Source organism: Mastacembelus armatus, chromosome 5, assembly GCF_900324485.2.
Source record: "Mastacembelus armatus chromosome 5, fMasArm1.2, whole genome shotgun sequence".
NCBI classification, from domain to species: domain Eukaryota; kingdom Metazoa; phylum Chordata; class Actinopteri; order Synbranchiformes; family Mastacembelidae; genus Mastacembelus; species Mastacembelus armatus.
This window is the reverse complement of record NC_046637.1, coordinates 8,525,432-8,547,929: the sequence shown is the minus strand read 5'-3', so window position 1 is coordinate 8,547,929 and position 22,498 is coordinate 8,525,432. Positions and strand designations below refer to the sequence as shown.

The following is a 22,498-nucleotide window of genomic DNA, read 5'->3' as shown; positions in this document are numbered from 1 at the left end:
ATTCTCACACTTTATTTACATGTCCAGTGTTTTACTCCCTATCATTTCTGCTGCTCTTCTCTATTTCCCTCTGCTCTTTTCTCAAATGCCCCCCAAACCTCTGACAACATTTTTTTTTCCTTCCCACTACCTTTCCGACACCCCCTCCCCCTATACCCTCACTACATCTTTTGTGAAAACGAAAACAAAGAGCAGCCTGCCAAAATATTTCTATAGCCATTTGCTGACGAAGCAGGGAATGTAGACAAAGCAAAAAGATGTGCAGGCATATTTGTCGTGGCAGCAGAAAGATGGAAAGCTCTTTCCCTGTGGCCTTTTTACAGTCATTTGGACCCCCCCCCCCCCACTCTGTCTTGCCCCGTTTAAAAGCCCTCTGTTTGAAATGCTCATCTGACATGGCATCACATATAAATGCACAGCTGTATATTTGTGTAAGGCCCTCGCTCTGCCAAGCTGTCCATCCCCCTGTTGCCCCAGGTGATCTGATGAAACTAATGGCAACCTTAATGTGTTTGTGTAGGCCTTTCACCATGGATAGAATGATGAGAGACCAAACACTCTTGCACTAGATCACATGCCAGAGTATTATAAAAAAACATGAAATGGCCAGTGTCTGTTCAGCCTTTTCGTAACGACAGAGATTTTCTGTCTCTTTCAAAAATAAAACTTACATAGTTTGCCTTGAACTGTTTTTCTTTCATGCTTGTGGAGAAAAAAAAAGTGCTTTGGGTTATTAGAGAGGAAAATGTTCCATTGACCCAAGACTCATTAGCAAAAATACTTGGTTAATTATTGATGCAGTGTCTTCAAGGTATGAAAAAAGCCCTGAGCTGACATCGATCTATGTTGACTTATTTCCTTGGCTCAGAGAAAGTTGAAACAAGGTAATATAAAATTTCTTATTAAACTGGTTAAGCAGTGTACAGCAATGATATTGGTACAAGCCCAGAGCAATTGGTTTTGATATTGTATTTGTATATTCGTGTGTCATTTTAAGTTTCTTGTAGTGCAATAAAAGTCAAGTTAACTGTCCTGAAAACATAAACACAGGAAATTGCTTTAGAATGTTTCAGTTCACTTTTTAATCAACTGAATTGTTCAGATGCATTTGTAGCTACACTACCTATGCTATTTGCTGTTGGCATCGAATTTAGGCTGTTTGGAGTTCTGTACAATTTCAACTGCTGACCTGAAGTTGGTGCTAGGTGAAAAATTAAGGGTTCCCTAAAGTTCACTTAATTCTGAGAACATGATTGTCCAAATATTTCCATGGCAAGCTATGAAGACATTTTAGTAATCAGGGCAATCTAATAACGGATAAATATCAGTCTGACATTGTCACCCATAGAGGCATAACGCAAGTATTGCTAAAAACAAAAACAAAAAAAGACAGAAATCTGGCCCATTTCATTGTACTTGTTAGGTTTTAACTCTGACATCTTAGTTGCGAATACATCACAATGATGGAGATTGTTTTGTGGATACTTTTGTGATGCATCAAGTACAAGTTGCCATGTAGAGCTCCAGTAAGAGATAGGGAGGTTCATTGACACTGGAGAGCTGTCTCCTCCATTCTCCTCCACTCCCCACCAGCCCCTTATTAACAATGGCACCAAGAGCACAAGGGTCCAGATGTTAGTCTCCTGCTCCCACCAGCTGTGCCTGCCTCCAATACACAACCTCATTGACTCTGAACTAGGGATGGGACACACTTAAGAACACTGACACCCCACACACTCTCTTACAGTAGGTTTTTGTTGAAAAAAAAAAAATTACAGTGTGCACAAAATCATTGAAGAGCCATTACACTTACAGTTTTTTGCAGGCAGAACTGTACGCAGATGCACGTTTGTCACATAAATCAAATGACACACACACACGCGCGCGCACACACACACACACACACACACACACACACACACACACACACACACACACACACACACACAAACACAAACACATGCACTTTACAGCCGCCCCTCCTCCCTGGTGCAAAGCAGAGGTATTTGTGGGTGACAGGATCCTAACAATTCACAGAATAATGCATGTTTGTTTGGATGACTGCGCCATCAGCACTCCCTTTGTTATTCCAACATTGTTAGAGTCAGTCGGTACAGATCCACCAACCTTTTATTGTGCTGTTTTGTGCATTTACTTGTTCTTACATTTATAACAATAATTAGTTTTGTCATTCAGGCACAGTAGTACCATTGTCCACATTCTAATAATGATTTTGACTTTGAGCACAGAAAAGTGGATAACTGAAGCACTATTAAAAATGTTAAAAAACTGTTGACTGGATACTCTCTTTGGCCTTGTCAAGTCTTCGGGTGACTTCCACAGTAGCTGTTGTTAAACCTCACAGAGCAGACAATGGTGTGCCAATAAACAATGTTAAAAAGGCTTCCCTTTCCAGAAGACATGGCTGCTCTGAACAGGAAGAGACAGAGGGGACTCTGGAAATAATACTGTATGTCTGCCAAAGTAACATTGTGATCTGAGATTTACCCTGTCAGGCAATAAGTTTGATTATGGTCCTCATTTGAAATGTTGGATTCATCTCTGCCCCCCCCCCTATTGCTATGTCCTCTCCATTTTCTGCTCCATCCACCCTCTTCCCCATCGCTCTACTCTCCCCGCTCTTCCCCTGTCACCAACAGCAGTATCAACATTGGCATCACAATCACTCTGGATGACTATTGGGAAACCTGAGCTGTCTCATGCACCCATGGTTTGTTTTCCGACCGCATTAGTGGAGATCACGGTTGAGTTTTCACTGACACTGTGCAGCATCTGCATATCATTACTACCGCAAGGTCTTGAACTCTTTCTGTGCACACGACACATGCCAGCAGAGGAAAATATAAATACATGTTTATTTAATAAACAGTAAAACCAGTTTTTATTCATCTACAAAATAACTTAGTTGATTTTTCTTTGCCAAAGCTACAAATCTATTCTGTTCTATAGTCATTTGGGAGCTATTGAAATGTTGTTTGTGTTCCAGTTGAATGTTCAGCAATAATGATGTGGTTGTTGTTCCTGACAGCACTTCTCCATTAGTCTCCTCTCTTGCCAAAATCAAGTGTTATTAGACAGTGAGGAAGAAACAGTGACAGAAAAATAGAAAAACGAGCGAGAAGACGGTTAGCGACTCATTTTCAGTAAATCAAACTGAATGAAAAAAGGAGAGTAAAAAGTAGCGTATTAAATGCAGTTAATGTCTCAGCACTTGAGCAGTTTGATAAAAAGAGTTGGAGGGGGCGGGGGGCAGACAGACAGAGAAAACGGGTTCAAGGGTTGGTTTTCGTATTTGCTAAAGCCTCCTTTATAATCTCAGCATGTTGTGCACTAGCCCCAGCTCCCCTTCAGCTCTGTGGTGTGCCACTTCATATTAGTCGCTTGTGGAGAGGGCCTGGCCCGTCTTTGCAAAATGCATTAGTACGCCATTCAAAGCCTCATACAGCCTAGGGTTAAACACAAGTTATATCATTTCTGTCATCCAATCAAATCACACTGACCCATTGACCTGCAAGATGAGTCAAATGCGTAATGAAATATGACATAGCACAAAAGCTCTGATTCTAATCTACTCTGACATGCGATCAGATGATGATGACCTCCTGACCTTGACTGACAAGTGAGACGAGCACTGGGAACAGGATACACCAGGGAGAAGAGGAGAAGGAAACTTAAAAGAAAATAAAAAGAAAATATATGCAATTAGAAAGGCTGATTTTAGTCAGTGGGAGGTTAGTTAGTACTCAGCTGAGTGTCTGGGGTGAATGGGGCCATCTGCATCGTTGGACTCTGGAGAGTTGGTGCTCACCTTAATTATTTTCTGATTTTCCTCAATAACTCCCATCCTATAAATAAAAAGCATTTCTGTCCCTGAGCAGCATCATGTCTTCTCACATAGCTGTGACTGGTGCTGAGGGAATAGTAGCTGGATTTTATTTCCTAGAAAGAGCCTGCCTTTCACATAATTTTTTCCCCTGTCTCTTCTTGCTTCCCAGTCTCTCTCAGCCACCCTCCCATCCCATTCATTCACCGGTCAGAAACTGAGTACACAGTGGTTTAGCATCCCCATCTCCACCTCCCTGTTCATGATTTCCAAACAGTAACATAGTGACAGATAAATAATGCAGTCTGGTGGTTTTAGAGAGAGATGAGATGACAGGGGGACGGGTGGAAGGGTGGGTCTGGGTGATATACAGCAAGGACCTAAACTGTTTGGGCTGTGGCAGGGATAGGCCAGGCTGGGGTTGGGCCAGCCAAGAGAGGAAGAGGAGAGTGGAGGTGTAGGGTGGCTGTAACTGGATCTTTCCCTTTCCCCCTCCCTTTCTTTGGGCTCTGTTACAAAAGGCTTTGTGGTGTGTTGATACCGCCTGACATGATATTGTAGCAGAAAAACATCTATGGCTTTAATTAAGCCGGAGTTGTAGGAAAGACATTGATGGATAAGAGGAATTAAAGGCTGCAGAAAAAGAAAGAAAGAGAAAGAGGAGTATCAGCAACAACCCAATAGAGAGAAATAGCAAAAACATCATGGCGTTCAAATGTGTTTGAAAGTTAAGTGATCTTTATAGTCTAACAAGCACTATTTTCTTCTGCTGTTTTACATTAAAACAAGAGCTTTGTGTACACTAGTAAACAGGATCATTCATAAATATACAGTATAATCTTCCTCTGGGAGAGCAGTGGCAGTGTGAATGAAAATAGATGATGCTCTCAAATCCTTCCCAAAGATAAATCTACCATTTTCTTTGCAAACTGGACTGTGTGGAAAAGAGAGATAAGCAGGCCCGACTTTGTCTCTGTGTGCAGAGTGCTGCACAGAGGATACAGGAAGGTGTTGGAACGAAGAGTGTTGGAGGTGATGGAACTGCTAGTGTGTGTGTGTGTGTGTGTGTGTGTGTGTGTGTGTGAGACAGAGAGCAAGAGTGTGTGTGAGATTTTAAGCATAAATCACCACTGTGACAAAGCTCTCCAATAGGCAGATAAGTGCACATTAGTGGTAAGGCAGATCTGTCATCGTCTGTCTCCGAGCTGTCGGTCCCGCCCTCTCCCTGAAACAAACGCCGACTTGGGAGGACTCCAAACACGGCGTCTGTGTGGCACACAAGCCGGAATATACTTATAGACGTATGCTCTTATTGACTGACTTAATATCCAGATAGATTATTTGTTAGAGAACATGTTCACAGTGTGTGGGCAACCTGTCAAAATGTTTATATAATGACAGTCCTGTTTAGTTAATTTTACTAAGGACACCGTACAGCAACTAATGATTTATTTCATTATAGAAGCAATTATCCATTTAGTCTGTGAAATTGTGGGGAAAAAAGACTTGTTTCCAAGTGCCAACCCACCCAATTTTTTTTTCCCCTGTCTCACCCTGCCAGCCAGTCTCCACCTCACTCACCCCAAAAAGATTCAATTTACAGAAAATTAGCAAGACCTCACCTTTCAGAAGATGTAAGAAGAAAATGTTTGGAAGTTCTGTTGAAAAATGACTTAAATGTTTAATTAATTTTCTCTCCATTAATCACCTAATGGTCCTGGCTTTAAATAAATACATTATGACAAGCTCATGTAGTGTTTTACAAATACTAAAAGACAACAGTGCGGCATTTAACAGAATGATTATACATTTATTAATAAGTGGGTTATGTTGTGATTCCAGATTTCTGCAGGCATTGCAACATTATTCTAATAAGAAGAAGAATATACTGATAATGAACCATTAGCCACAGTCTATCATATCCAGAAGGCCTTGAATACTCAGGCAGCGCTACAGAGGGAGGGAGAGATCTGTGCCAAATAAAAGACAGGCTGGAAAGCTCCCCAATCAATGTTATTTTCTCTTTCAGTCCCAGACCAACTGTCTATTCATCTGTTTCTTTCAAATGAAAGGTGTGCTGGTATGTAACACTTACAGTCAAGAGATCTGTCTCGTAATAAAAATCTTACAGATTGTGTTTCGGTCACTTTGTAGACTGAACATACTGTGTATTGGAAATACCGTTCCCTATAGTGTATGGTATTGATCAGAGAGGGGAAAATAGAGAATGTTTTAGTAATAAAATAGAATCTGTGTATGTAACTTGAAAGTAAACCAATGACAAGTACCTCATAGGGGAGGAGGCCTTAGTTTTGAAAAGCCAGTTCCATACTAGGACACATGCTGCTCTGTACAATCCATCAAATACATTGCCTTTGTTTGGATTTTACTTTTAAAGGAGAAAAGAGTATACATTAGCCATCACCTACATGTGGTTCTGTACATGCAGTTTTATTCTGAATAGGGGCATATGAATAATTTATTTCACCACAATCCAGCTGGGAACGTCCTTGGTATTTACATTTTATCATCAAGGGCACTGGATGAGCCTTCGCAGCAATCTAACACATGACACATCCTCAGTCCCCGTCCCTTTGCACAATCAAAAGCAATGGATGGGACCAGGAAAATGTTTCTGTAGTGTGAATATATATTTATACACTGCAAAAACAAAAGGTTGATGAACATGCTAGATGATGACTAAGTGTGGCGGTCTTTAGATTACACAGTGGTCACCCGCATTCGTAGGGAAGCACAGTGAAAGATGACAGCAACGCAAAGGCTCCGAGGGACATGCCAGGGACTCACTTCACACAATACCTCTAATGTTTACAGCAGACAATTTAGTTTCCTTCCAACAATTATGAGGGAAATTGAATCTCAGGAAATGTTCGTTTTCTTGTCCATTAGACCAAACAATAACTCCATCCCCAAAGGTTTACAGAAACATCTGTCTTCAAAGGACAGTCCAGAAAATTAATATCAACTGGCTTGCAGGCTATGTCAGGACAAAGTAAATCAAAATGTGGCAACCACACTTCTTTTTCTCTTCTCTTTTTAATTTGATGTAGCATGTAAAAAGATGAAAGTGTACTTTAATACCGAGTCTGTGTGTGTATTCCTCCCACACATTAAAACATTGCAAATGTTTTGTGGTCAGTTAAAGATGGCTGTTTTAGTGTTCTAGGTATTGTAACTTAATGAAATTCCTCTAATCTGCCTTTGCACTTACTGCCACAGTTTGGTATTCATTTAAAAGACATTAGACACATTTTAATAATGCTGAAAGCTATTGTGAGACTGTCCTTTACTTTAAAGGCAAGATGTGCAGTTGAAATGGAAACAAAGGATTTTTCCACTAATAAAATGAAACGATCTAAAATTGTAATTGCCTCAAAATGAACATAAATTGGCAATTAAATTTACATGGTTAATATTCATATAATCAGATGCTGAATGAGTGATAATGATCAGTAAACAAGTCTACTTTAACTACATGCACCTGCAAAATGTCTGTCATTTTGTACTACGTCTGTTACATATCTTAACAAACCTATAATTTATATGTTCAAAAAATACAGAACGGGCATTTACACTCACCTTTATACTAAAATAGCACTGAGAGAAACAAGAAAAAAATGTGCTCTATATCCTTTCCATCTCCCCATTCCCCTTATTTTCTAAAAGTATCTGTTTGAGAGATAAATGACCACTCTGCTGCCGAGGATGACAGCCTACACAAAGATGATATTGAATTGATTTCAGAAATGTTGCAGAACTGACTGTTTGATGTATACTGCTAGACATGAATCATAAAAAATCTATTAAAAAACCCTTGAATGGCTGACACCAGAATATTATTTGTGATGATTAATTTGACTCAGTCATTACAATGGGAGTCAAGTTGGATCATCTCAGACAAAATTGCTTTTCATTCCCTCGTTGAATTTCCCTGCTATTTTTCTTTTCTTCTCTATCTGTGCAGAACTCTGATCTGATTGGACTTACTGTGTTAGTGTGACAGCACACAAATACAGAGACTGCTGGTCTTCCTTATTACCGGTTGCTGTGTTTTTGTTCCAAAATGAGACGTTCAACATTTGAAACAAAATTACACCTATTTTAACAAAATGACAGATGAGAATTTAAACATGTTACAAAGCTTTTTGTAGAATTGCAGGAAACTGAAGCCCTTGTTTGATAAGATCTTAACACAATAAAACACAACAAACACAAGTCGAGTTTAAAACTAGATTTCAGTCAATATTTTTAGTTGTCATGCTACTTTAAGATAAACAGTGATAAACAACAAGGTGCCCAGATGTGCAAAAATGGTGAAAATGGATAATGTGAAGAACACTTTCTTTCCTAGATCCATTTCACTAAGTGACAGTTAGCGAGATCTATTTCATAGGTGTCAGTCAGTATTGATGGTAACAAGAAAAACTGCTACGGATTCTGAGATTTTGGACAGATCTAGAACAGAGGATGAACTATGGAATGTGCTGGAGGGTGTGAAGGGGGTGGCCTGTTTTACACTTTTACACACATCTGCCAGTCAAAAACATGAATATAGATTGTAAATATTTAGGCTCCCCTGCCTCTTGCCCAATACAGGTCCCGCCACAGTCACATAAGTGGCGTAGCTAATGGATGAATGGATGGATTTATCTAGACTTGATCACAATTTTCACCACTGGAAAGTCTTATTCCAAAATGTTTTTTTCTTAAAATTATCCTTCGTGTTTCACAGCAGAAGGTATTTTTGTTGTTGTAACAATTCTATTGGTTCCTACTGAGGTTAGTTTCAAAAATACACTGGTATTGTAAATGGGTCTATATGCCATGACGCCCAATAACTTCAGCTACGCAGGGTGCTGGAAGCCAGTCAGATGTTTTGTTCTATCTCTGGACAAATGACTACACTATAGTTTCCTGATGCATCATAAAATGACTTAGAATTCAATTTGAAGCTGATGTATTGTTATGTTTGTTTATTTGATCAAAACGAAACAGCTGCATTTTAAGTTTTGCGATTTGTTTTTTTCTCACTGAGATTAGGAGTGCATTGTTAGGAGATGTTGACTTTTGTCCTAACAAAAGACTAACAGACTTGTTCTTTTCACTTTTATCAAAGAACTTTTGTAATGTAAGTGTTCGTCTTTGTGATACAGATGATTCACCTGGTATAGTTTTATAACAGTTCAAGCCTTGGAAGTGAGCCAGTCGCCCAGCATTTCCTATGCAGGAAACAAACAGGACTTTTAACATACTTTTGAAGCCCTTGGTGCCTGAAATAGAGATTCCCACTTTGCAGCTCTGTCGCTGTGTTGCTGTGCTATTATTCTGCAGCCCATAAGGAATAGTCATACAGAAATCACTTCTGACTTCAATTTGGTCTGCTTATATATAGTATGCTACTTCATCAAACCTAATTTTTCTCACTTTTTTCCCTCTCTCCCTCTACTCAGAACTACACAGGTCAGACTGGTGGCAGCGGAGGAGGAGGCGGCAGTGGTGGCAATGCCAGTGGCAATGGAGCTGGGGACGAAGACTACGAGATCCCCCCCATCACTCCTCCTAACCACCCCGAGCCTCCTCTCCTTCACCTGATGGAGCACGACTCTACAGGCTACCTCTGCCACTCGCTGCCACACAATGGTGTCATCAACCCATATCCCTACCCAGAGCTGCCTACACTCATGATGTCTAACATGCTGGCACAGGACAGCCACCTCGTTTCCAGCCAAATGCCCTCAGTGAGTAGCACTACACTGATCCATCCCCATGGGGGTTCACAGCACCAGAATGCTAATGTTTAAGAGTGAGAGAATTTTTTTTTTTTAGTTAAGGTCAGATATGTTTTAGACACATTTTTTATTACAATTGAAGAATTTTTGCATCTGAGGTGATCTGGAGGACAGGAGGGCAAAACACAACACAAACTGCAATATGATGGTGCACATGAGAGATGGGGTAAATGAGACTACTCAAATTATTTTCAAATCTTTTTAAATATCTAAAAAAAAAAACTTTAGCAACCAATATATACTATTAGAAAACAGATTACAACTTCATAAGGTAAATGTAAGTTACAAGACATGAAGATGGAGGCTACGCGGAACCGAATGACTGTTCACTGGTTCAGTGTCATGTCAGCCCTGATGCATGGAGAAAAGGATTGTGGGTAAATCCATCAGCATCATATCTACCTCGACAGCCTGCATCGGTCAATCTGTCAAGCTTTCAAACATGAATACGCACTGATTACTCCCTCAGCTCCACACAGTACTGCTCCTCCACAAATTAGCATCCCCAAATCATAATTACATTCATGAGAACTGCAGGAAACAGAGCATCTTTCTGTCACAACAAATGATATATGTAAAGCTTATTCATGAAACATAATGTATAGGAAGCAATGAGCAGTCTCTCTGATAGTTCTAAGAGTGCAGTTTTTGAAACATAGGTTGAACTTTAAGTTTAAATTAGCGTCCGATTTTCTGTACTCTATTCGGCACACAAAAATTAATATTGCAGCGGAGGTGCACTGAAAGTGTTCATTTAACATTTATGTTGGATAGTGTCAGATATTTTATGTGTCCCTTTGAAATATGGACAGATGTGAATGGGTTTTATTGATTGCAGCAGTAAAAATCACTTGATTAAAGAAAAAGCACATATGGTCAACAATATTAACATATATAATGATTTTTGTGTTCAGGGATTGAAGGTCAGAATTTTATAGCTTCATAACTTACTTGTTATTGACTGAGATATCATAAACAGATACAGAAATAACTGTACTCGGCAGCTGTGCCTTTCTGGTAATTTAATGGATTACCCGTGTGTAGTTCATAATATAGTATACATGCTTTATATTGTTCCTTTTCTTTCTGAAGCATCATCAGGAATCACAACTCAGCAGCATGGTTTGTGTATATGAATAACAAGAAAAGAAGATGTTATATACAGTATACATTCTCCTCTCTCCATATCAACTTCAAGCAGAATGTATCCCAATGTTCACCATAAACAAAAGAAAGACATGTAAACAACAGTCAACAAATGAAGCCAAAATATGCCTTGATATAGATCGGAAATATAAATATATACCACATACTTGGAATATTCCCCCTAGGTGTTGGCGTCATGTGTCATTTATCTTCATATTCATTTCACATTTTGGTCATGACCTTTTCTGTGGAGACAGTGGTTGATTGGCCAGTCTTTGGCTCGGCAGTCAGGATATTTGTTATTGCTACAGAGTGCCACACTCTGCGGTTTTAATAGATTGAATACTGCAAGTTGGGTGATAAAAATGCATGAGATTTGAAATGTTCAGGTGGCACACAATGAACATATATTTCAACCTATACCACAAATGCTGATTGCTATTCTGATAACCAGGCCCTGTTGGGTTAAAGGATGATTTTGGTTTTGAAAGTGGGGACGCAAAGGAGGAGGAAAAAGCTGAAATAAAAAAAATAACGGTGATGTAGTTTATACCAATGAATCCCTTTTTATCTGGTGACCATTGTTCTTTTAAAACATATACTTTGCAAGTAATCCTCCCAAATCTTAATAATCCTAACATGCTCTGAGAGGACATCGTTTTCATGGCTCTATTTTAACTTCATGCCAGCATAAAAAGCAAACTCAGAAATTTCCTAATCAAACAGTCTGCTTGGTGAAAACTACAAAACTGTGGCAGGGGTTCATTTTGTGCTGAGAATGGAGTGTCTATTAAAGTGGTGCCTTACGTTGACACAGTCTGTTGAGCAGAGTAATTAGGCAAACTCTGCAGTTCAAACATGAGATGCTATCATTATGAATACCTCACTTGACATGGATAGATAAATAACAAGGGTTATTTCTCATGATAAACTTTTGATTGCTAAAAAATTTGAAAGAGTACTATATGTAGATACAAAGTTTTTGCTGCCGTTAACATTGTACTGTATGTGTCTCTATGTTTCTGTGTCTTCACTATAAACAATATCTCTGCTGTTGAAATGGATCCACTACATCTGGAGGTCAGGCCTTATATTCAATCTTGAGCACATTGAAAAAAAAAATCCATTAGGGTTCATCTTTCCTGCATCAGCCATTCTATTGTGGTGCTGCAGTGAGATCTGTTTTCATCAGGCAGATTCAATACGTGAGCTGGGCAATGAAAAGAGTGCAATAGAGTTGGATGAAGAGAGGAGGGGTGAGGATGGAGAGAGAGAGAGAGAGAGAGAGAGAGAGAGAGGGAGAGAAAGAGAGGAGAGCATTGTGGGGAGGAAAGCAAGAAGAAATTGCAAAGAGGAAAGTAACTCTTATTCAAAATGAGCATATACCTCCAGTTTTCTGTACCTCCTGGATTTCATTATTAGATATGTTAGAGATAATTCAGTTGAGTGAAATAAGGTTATTCTGTCTCAACAAAAGGCTGAGAGCCTCTGGTTTTTAAATGTGTGCCCATGTGATCCAGTATGAGGATGCTTGAAAGTACTCCACTGCAAGTGCAACAATATAAACACAAAATAAATAGGGCGATTATATAACAAAAAGGGTTTAGAGTAGTGCAGTATTGATTATAGTCAAGGAACGGTTAGAATAGATATCTGTGTTTAGTTTGTGGTGATAGGATGAACTATCAGAATAACGGTGTTTCGACTGAGATCTAATGGTGGATTTGTGACTGATTGTTGGGTGTGGATCCTTCTGAACAGTCTTCTCACTGGTTAAGATACAAAGAATCTCACTGACAACAGAGAACAGTGAATATTTAAGTATGAGGCTGATGTTTTTTTTGTTAGAGTGAAAAGTGCAATTGCTTCTGACTTTTTTCAGCCACATCCATTAATATAATTTTGGCTCTCCAGTTAGCAGGAAAGCTTATGTGAAACTGACAGTGCCTCTGTCATAATAATAAAGGCACACATTAACCAGAGGCTTATTGGATTTCAAAGTTTTGGGGCAACAGTGGAGGCCTGTGGCACGGAACACAACACTGTATTACGCTTTGGCTGCACAGTGAGTACTTCTTAGAGATTAGTCGATCGATAGAAAATCAATCTGCAAATAATTTGATTTATGTTTATGTGTTTAAGTGCACAGTGGTTCGGGTTTTTCATATGTGAATATTTCCTAGTTCTCTTAACATATTACATGTGTATATTGATTATCTTTTGCTTTTGGATTGTTGGACTAAATACGTCTTCTGGAAATATCACCTTCGGTCTTATGAAATTGTGATTATACAAATTTGTGACACAGACCAAATGACTAATCAATAGTCATGAAAATAATAAGCAAATTTATCAATATTGAAAATAATCATTAGGTGCAGCCTTGCCTGTTAGTATTAGCTGATGATTTTTTTTAAGTTCTTCCCTCCTTTGATGGCTCTCAAAACATGACAGAAATAATTGACTGTACTCCCTTTTTTTTTTTTTTTTTTCTGATGCTTATTGTCTTGTGATCTGAAGCCCCTCCTGGACAAACCTGATATCTTTTAGAGAGCTCTTTTCTCTGATGCTCTGGTGCACTTGGCAGGGCCTCTCTCTCCCTGCCTCTGTCTGTTAATGCCCCCACTGTCATAGCAGCTACAAGTTCCAAAACACATTAGACATTTAATAGCCGTGCTCAGGTTGCACTGATATTATCAATACAGCCCAGAAAGATACACATTTCTGCTGCTACTACTGGATCATTTCTGGACTCACAAGCAAAGTGGCCTTGTTGCTGTCTGTTGCGTCTTGATTCACAGTAAAACCTGCCTAAAGTGAAACTATTTCATTATTGGCTGGATGGATATATTTTTATGAGTCTCACACCTGTGCTGCAATCTCTTCGAACAGAATGGCTCAATTATGGAAAATTTAAAACGCTTCCCAAATTCATATGACCTGTGCCTGCAACTAGAATAAATTACCTTTGATTAGGTTTTTTTTTTTTTTTCATGTTCCTCAATGATGCATTCAATATTAGCCATCATCCAACTGGCTCGAGTGTGATGTTTTGAATATGTAACAGATGATGAATGTATCATCAGCTGGGGGTGTTATGCATAACGTCTATGCATTAGCCAAAGAGCTATAGGCAGACGCAGCTGAAGCACCATTAAACTTCCAGGTATTATCTCATTTGTTTTTTGTTTTTTTTTCCAGAATACAAGATGCGAATCTGCCTGAATGAGGGTCAGTGCAGTTGTAATGAGGGTTATGGAACCCTAAGATCTTCCAGCCGTATTCATATTCAAATTTACTCTAATTCCTTTTGTTACAACATTTGAATGTAAGAATTTCCTCACAAGCTCTTTATCTTAAGTTGTTAAGGTTAATTATCAAGTATTAATCCCACCCTGATTGTCATGTTAAGTTCAGTGGATGCCTGTGCTTTCTTTTCTTTTCTTTATTTTTCCTCACAAGGTATTAAGTGCTCCTGGCATGTGCTCACTCTTTAAGCCTGTGTGAAAGAAATATGAGCTGCGATGTCAACTGAACTTGTCACAGACCAGCTGGGTTGAATTAATGATAAGAGAGCAGAGGTGTGTTTTAATGTGTTCTCTCTCTGATGGAGGGTCTCAGCAAAGGTATTATCGCATACTGTACACCTGCTGGTTTTTGTATAAACATGGAACAGAAAAAAAGATGGATTAGCAAAGAAAATATTGGTCCTAATTCTAAGTCTAGAGAATGAATCTTATATCACCTAGACTGTTGTCAAGTGACTTTTGAGAAATATTTTCATATGATGTGTTTAGACTTTTCCAATATGGACTTTAAATTCGTATTACTTTGAGGCTTTGACTTATTTTATATTTTTCATTCAGATGAAGAAAATGTGTTTCTCCTTTGAAAGACCTTCAATTTCAGTGACTTTTTTTTTTAAGGGATTAGAGCGTCTGCAGAAAATGATGGAATGTCTGTCGCTTTTTACCACAGTTCAACAAGCCCAGTGATAGAATGGGACTTGTATTAGTTATTCCAATGTTGATTCAGGCATAGATGATTTTGAATGATCAATGAGTCTAGCAGAACAAAAATCGCTTGCTTGTTTGATGGCCTCTTGAAATCTGCAAGAAAGGCGGGGGGGGCTGTTCCTTAAATTGCTTTCCGTTTTTCACTTTTTTGTTATTATTTATTTTCAAATTGTTCCTTAGGCTAATGTTCCATTTTGGCATTTCACACCTCCCTCTCCCATAAATGAACCATCACAGCCATAAATCACTGGACAAACAGAGACTTGTGCAAACCCTGAAAGGTTTAGAGATTTATGTAACACATTCATGTTTTCCACTTCCTCATTTTAGTACTCCACTGGTAAAGCCTAGCTAATAAAAGGTCCTATTAATATTTCCTGTTGCTTAGCAACGGCAGGCAGCAAGTAATAGCATTCTGTGGAAAAATAGATGACCGATAAGGAAAAATTCAATTCTTTTCTCATCTCCTGGGAGAAAGTGCCTTATTTCTCTGGCAACGTGATATGAAACTGTAGTTGTATATTAAGAAATATCTTAAAAGAAATATAGGTTATTTTCCAATTTCATCATTTTGGGGGGATTTTTATTGCAGGCTTGAATGGCAGTTCATCTTTTTTCTCCACCTTGATAAAGTTAATTAAGCTATCGGATTAAGCTAATCAGAGGATAAGGTGCCGACTTAATTTCTTGCTTTTTAATCAAATATTCTAAAGAGATGGTGTTAAATGACGCATGCACCAAACTTTAAAGAGATCAGTTCTGTGAGACAAATTGCATTTCATTTATATTGCAGGTGTAATTTAAACTTGTTTTGCACAAACACAGGCCAGCTTCTACAGTGCAGAGTGCTATGTAGAACCTCTTCTAATAACACTGCTTATCACTGTGATCACTGGTAATAGTAGAGGATATCTATAGAGAAAATTTTCAATTTAGCTAATTCACTGCATCATATTTCAAAAACAACTGAGTAAAAGATGTGTTATCACACATATGTTATTGTCCTCGTCCTCCTCCATGCTGGAGATGTGATCAACAGTGGCATTCAAGCAAAGAACAGAGGCTAAAGAAACAAAGGCAGATTCAGCTGCAGTAGATAGACGGCAATATGAAGCAGATACATAGATAAGGGATTTCATATTACACTTAGACATGGGCCCCTGCTGAGATTTATCATGCCATGAAATCGTGTCCATATTGCACTGTGCCCTATCTCAACCATCCATCAGCTCATTCTGCTTTCACCACCAGGAATATTTGGCCCTGGTGGCGGTGGAGAGCCATGTCGTCTCATTCAGGGCCATCTCTGCTGCTGTGCCATCAGCAACCAGTTCAACACAGCACAACACAACACCACCACTCTTGTCTGCTAATGTGCACAAGGGTAGCTTGAGGCCTGGTGATTAACACACTGTCTATTCATATAACACAGGTCATACTATACTATGTTAATCCAGGTCCAACAGACCACAGAACAGACAGCATTTATGGCCAACATGCTTCCTCATTCCTGCTAAGTAGAATGAAATGTTTACAGAAATGATTGTCACATATACGATCCTCACAATTACCATTTGACATCAGAAAAAATACTACTGGGCCAAAAATATCAGTAGTAAACCTGTAGTACCTAGGGCTCTTTTTAACAGCTATTTGAGATTCTTTCTTTTTCTTTTAGCTGCTCCCATTAGGGGTCGCCAGTGTGGATCAATTGATCTGCATTGATTTGGTTTTAGACTGGATACACTTCCTGATGCAGCCCTCTCATAACAATGATTAGGGAATATATTGTTATGAAAACAGGCTCAACACACTTTAGTTTAGCAATTTACAATTTTTGATATTACTATAAACATGGTGTTTTAGCAGAAAATTAATGGCTCATTTGTGTTTTATGTTTGCATCCCATTTTTATCAACTAAAATTATTTCCTAAACTGTCCTTGCAGAAAAACAAACTTTACTTAATCAACCAGTACAACCACCAGGACATGCAACTTGTGATTGTGTGGGGACATAAAATCTGTTTACTTATTGCCTCTTTCCTTTAAAAAGTATTTTAAAGAGTATTATTTGGTGAAAACTTTGATAAACGAAAATGTTAAGTCTTATATCATCTCACTGATTATTTGTACTCAAGAATTGAATTTCTTTGTTAATCTGCAATCAGAAAAATTTGTTGCTGGAGAATAAGGTGAAGGTGGGTTCTGTCAGAAATGTGTGAAATTTTTCCCCGACAGGATTTTACACACATGCAAATCATCTTGATTTTGGCAACATGGTGCGACTGTTATGACCTGCACTTGCATGGCACATACAGTACTGTATGCACCTTTTTTCGTTTGTGTGCTCTTTCTTGTTTTTGTGTTCATTATTTCTGCATCTACATTCTTTTTTTTTTTGTTTTGTTTTGTTTTTTGTTCGAGAGCCGGCACGCCCACACACACATACACACACACACACACAGAAAGTGTGTTTGACACGGCAGTCAGAGTCTCATTAGTGGGAGCAGAGGAGTCTTGCCTTCTGCTGTCAAGAGTGTGTGTCCCTACTGCTCCTCACAACCGTCTCCTACATGTCATGTCAGCCAAGGCTCTGATTCTCTGACGCTGTGCTTTGTGAGGTGAGCTCATAGACACGCCTGGGCTGAGAGGGAGCAGAGAGGGGGGAGAAAGAGACAGTGAGAGAGAACAAGAGAGGGAGACCAAAAAAAAAAAAAAAAAAAAGACTGAAGAACAAGAGCGAATGTGGAGGGGGGTAGAATGGGGAGGAGAGAGAGAAAATAAGAGCAAAGGAGGTTCTGACATTAGCAGTAATGAGGAACATGGAGGATGGTGCCGAAGGGGACATCATGACATTACTATCTGCAAATCAACCACTGCCTTGTTGCTGCCACAGATTCTCTCTGAGAGGCGTTCAAGGTGGTACAGTACTTTTCAAACCAACAGTCAATCACAGCCATAAACATCAGTGTCTTTGCTCCTCCAAATGCTTCCAGCTATATTTTTAGACATGATAATAATAATAATGATAACAACAATAATAAAATAATAACAGGTACTTTTCACAGAAAAAGAAAAATACAATATCAGCAAAAGAGTCTCTTTAGAACAACATAATATTTGACCTTATGATCAGTCACTTTTGTCATGACTGTTTGTTTAAGTGCCTGCGTCTGTTTTAAAGCTCATTTATAGGGCACAACTTAAGTCATTCCTACATTTTACAAAAATATCAAATGTGTTGGCATAGACTCTGTTTGGCTTTGAGAGATATAGTGGCAAAGTCCATTGCAACAGTGTGGCTACTTAAGACATTCTTGGAATACATTTTTCAAGCTTGTGTTGAAGCTTATAATTATTTTCTTATGCTCCTGCTTTGTGAGGCATTGCTGTTTTTCTGCCAGATTAATTACTCCATCAGACTTCATTGCTGAAGGTGCAAGAGTAAGTATTTTACATTTTTCCTTTTCACTAGCATGTAACTGGAACGACTGGAAGTGAACTTATAGTGTCTTGTTTTGGCAACATGGCGCGACTGCCAAGCTCATAAATACAATGAGGCTTTGATAATAATGTGTGGCTAAATGCAGTTGGCTGGTAGTTCAGCCGGATCACATCATCTTATTACATTTGAGTCAAACTCTCCTTCTCTTATTAAATAATATTTAATAAAGTCATCTAGATTAGTTTTATAACACAACCAATTAGGCTTTAACAAATTCTTGAAACACTTGTGTTTTGTATCTTTTTTTTAACATCCCAGCATCCACTGCTCATCACATCTCCTTACTTAGCATCTGTCTGATGTCACAAGGAGGCAGAGGCAGCGTTTTGCCTTTGCTTTCATACTTAAGTGGCGTATGATTCATAAATCCACTCTCTTATTAATTCTCTTCAGCTTGTGTAAATGACCCTCCTGGGTACATATAAGCGTGATAAACCAAAGACATGGATGAAGGGAAAGAGAAGAGAGACAGAGGAAGAGAGAGAGAGTGAGGAGTGGGAGGGAGGGGAGGAGGCTCGAAGGCTCTTTGAGGAACAGAGTTGTTAGTGCTTTGCCCTCGGGGTGAATGAGAAGTAGCTTTGAGGGCTGTGAGACCCAGGGTTGGCTCCCCACCTAAAGGCGTGTTTACCACCGTGTTGTGCGGCGGCTGTGCTTTTGAAGGATCAGTCTTGAACGCGCCTCTAATTAAAGCTGTCATGGCTGGGTGCCTGCAGGGATAATGTTCTATTATTATAGTCATTTGTTTCAATTAAACGCTGGGTGATTTTACAATAGCAGCCGTGAACCTGTGTGAGTGAGCCATCACTCTAAACAAGATGGCTCCAGTCAACCAGGGATTGGCGAGAGGAAAGTCTCAGGACTCACAGAAGCATTGATCACTGTATATTCAAACAGGGCAGGACAAGAGAGAGAAAGGGTTTGAAAGGTGATGTTTCTATAAAAGTACAGAATCATATGCAGCATTGTGAGGAAAATCGTCTATTAGTACACTTTAAGTAAACAGTGAATACGCTCCAGCTCCATAGAAAACACTTAATTAGAATTTGACAAACACAAAAGATTTATTTATTTATTTTAGATGGGGCTAATAAGCTGAAATGTGAACATAACATTTTTTGATTCTTTAGCATTGAGAGACTGTTTTATTATGTTGCCACCACAATAAAACTATGCAAAACTCACCTATTCAGATGATGAAACAGATGCCACTCTGGTATAATCATCCTAAGGACAGTGCAAGGTTAGCTCTCCTGTGTGAATCCCTCCTCTTTCTCCTTGTGGCTATATGGGGCTCTCTTCTCCCCTTCTCACATCTCTGTGCTGGTGGTCAAATCCCCTTAGCTAAATCAAATGGTGCAGGCAATTGGAGCGGCCATGAAACCATTTCAAAGGTAAGGTCAGCAGGAGCAGGGGAACAATGGCTTTGTGATATTCCATCTTGCACACAACGTGCTACACATAATTGGAAAACCTTTGTTATGTGACTCCCATTTGACTATGATGTACAAGATGTGAATACAAACACGACAGGCATAACGATAGCAGAGGAACACGTTTACACCAGGTTTCCTGGTTTTACATCACAGTGTAGGTCTGCCTGGCTGCTTATCACCAAAAACCAATATCTAACTGTCCCCTTGCTAACTCTGGAGATGGATTTTAGTAATTAGGTCATATGCTTTTTTATGTAATATTTTCTGTTACAGTTTCTGCACTTTTTTTCCTCAGTTCTTCCTTTCTTTCTTTCCATTCCAATGTCCTCTTTCCTTTTCCTGTTACATTTCCTCCAGTGTGCGTGCGGGACTATGATCTCATGGGGCTTTACAATACACAACTAAATTGCTGGAGGTTAAGCACAGCTATGACAAGACCCAAGAGGACACAGAATCCAACTTTATAAATGATCTAAATATGCAAATTTAAGGCACTACACTATTGTTTGGAGTTTGTACCATGAAATACTGCAAAAATATTTAATCTATGTCAAGAGTCCATGAAAAGGCAGTATGTGTTACATGCTAAAGACAGAGCACAGCAATATAAGCAATGTCCTGTTACTCATTGTGTACTTCACCCCCCCCCCCTTTTCGGCCATCCATTTGGATGATACCATTATGAATTAGCATACAGTACCTATGGCAACCGGCAACCTTTGTCAGATTCTTTCATAATATTTGAACAGCCGTCTGGTGCTCGCTTTATTTAGCTCCAGATTGATGGTGTTATATGATAACTTCTTGCTCTGTCTGTCTTGCTCTGGTGAAAAGCACAGATGTTTTTAAAAGGACACAGGAATAGCAGTTTGAAGTAAATTATCAGCGTGGGAGTCTGTGTTTGAGTAATTAGCACCATGGTATACTGTATGTAGCTGTATATAGTAGCTGCATTATTACAGCAATGACAGTCTGCCTTACAGTAATAAGGTAATAAATACTTTTATACGTAGGATTCAATTTATTTGCGCTTGCACTGATGTGTCTGCTTTTACAAAAGTTGTAGCAGCTTACAGCTTCAGACTTCCATTACACAATAATGCAATAGTTTATATGTCTCTAATTGCTTCATTAGTTGGGACAGAACACTCAGCTCTAATTAAAATTTAATTCATGCTATGAAATGTGAGTGAATATAAATAATAGCAGAGAAAATGTATGATCGACTCAAAACAAACGGACAAATATCACAAATATCAATCAGTTAAAGGCTTTATAATCCCTGTTTTTTTTTTTTTTTTTTTTTTTTGTACCATTATAAGGTTGACACCCAGCACCTACAATGCCTTCCCCCCGGTGAACTACGCCTCTCTCTCCCTCTTGTTTATATTAAACATGGTGTGGCTCAGATTAAAGGGTGACAATTCTGCCTGGAGGCTGTTGCTATGGAAATCCGTCTGCTATAGCTATGATAGGCCATTCATGTTTGATTAATTGGTTTTTCAATGCTTCTTGGTTTGTGAGGACCCTTAAAGAGCAAGTCCATGGAAAATGGGAAATTAATGGATTTCTATTGCCTCCTCTTTCCCACTTCTTTCTTCATATTTTTCTGTCTTAGTACTTATTTTACTGAAGCTATTTCCTCATGTTTTAAGAAAGGTAGTGATGCTGTTTTGAATTAATGATTGGAAGTTGGAGATTGCCGTGGATGGGGGAGGTTAGAGCTTGATTATTTGAAATGGAAAAGGAATGCCTTTGTTCATGGGGCTGGCTTTTGTGAGCAGCCACCGAGGCAAACACAGAATCTAATGTTGTGCGAATGTTATGAGTTTTCAAAGCAGACCAGATTCTCGCAGAACATTACTTTGTTGTGCATTTTTATCCTAGCAATCTACTGGGACCAATTATGATTAGAGAGCTGAGCCTTCATCTCTGAACCTCTGCTCATGTTTATCAAGACCTCATATGCATGGGCCCTTTCAATTTGATCTTTTTAGCACTGCACTAATGTGTAATGTATTATTTAACTCATAAATGTTTAAAAGAGCTAACAAATGCTAGTTCATCACTTTCTGATCTGTAAATTGCCAAACATTTCCATTTATGCCTGCATTAAACGCATCCTTTGGTTCATGCTCATGTTCTGAATGAATCTTGAAGAAAAGCTTTTTGATGTAGTTATTATTGAAGATCTTTTAAAAGTGCTAAAAGAAGAACTTTGTGTGAGTCCAATTTTGTAATCACTCTGAAGACCGCTCTTTGTGGGAGAGTCTTTCTCTAGCTGTGAAGGCCATTTTTGTTTCTATTTAAGGCTCCAAGGGTGGCAACAGGTGTAGTTTTACGTGGCAGTGAGTAATAGTGTTTCCTTAATAGCACACAGTGAGCATAATATAGCTGCAGGCGCTTGATAGGTTTGCTGATCAATGCCATTGACCATTTACAATGGTTTTACCAGGTGCTGAGAAACAACCACCAACCAGTCCCATGTAGCTCAAGGACTCTGGAGGGGTTGCACTTATTGCACTTCTAGTGACTGCATGTAAAAGTCATTAGATGTCAATAGAAAACATGGATTCTGCCTTTAACTGTAACAGTGAGCTCTTTTGAAAAATTAGATCATTTTCAGTTATGTGATAATGGGCCTACATGTTACATGGCTGGATGACATGAGATAGAAAAAAAAATCTTAATTGAATTGTAGATTAGATTTTTTTTTCATAAATAAACCTGCAATAACAGATTT

At 38.9% G+C, this 22,498-nt stretch overlaps 1 protein-coding gene across 5 annotated transcripts in view; it reads left to right on the top strand.

Moving 5' to 3' along the window:
- The window catches only part of tox2 (TOX high mobility group box family member 2), a 100,062-nt gene that overhangs the window by 63,837 nt on the left and 13,727 nt on the right, over positions 1-22,498 (top strand). For all 5 annotated transcript variants that reach the window (XM_026306692.2, XM_026306695.1, XM_026306694.1 and 2 more), the window contains exon 4: positions 9,316-9,603. In XM_026306692.2, the coding sequence (XP_026162477.1) occupies positions 9,316-9,603 (288 nt within the window). The remainder of the gene's footprint in view (positions 1-9,315; positions 9,604-22,498) is intronic.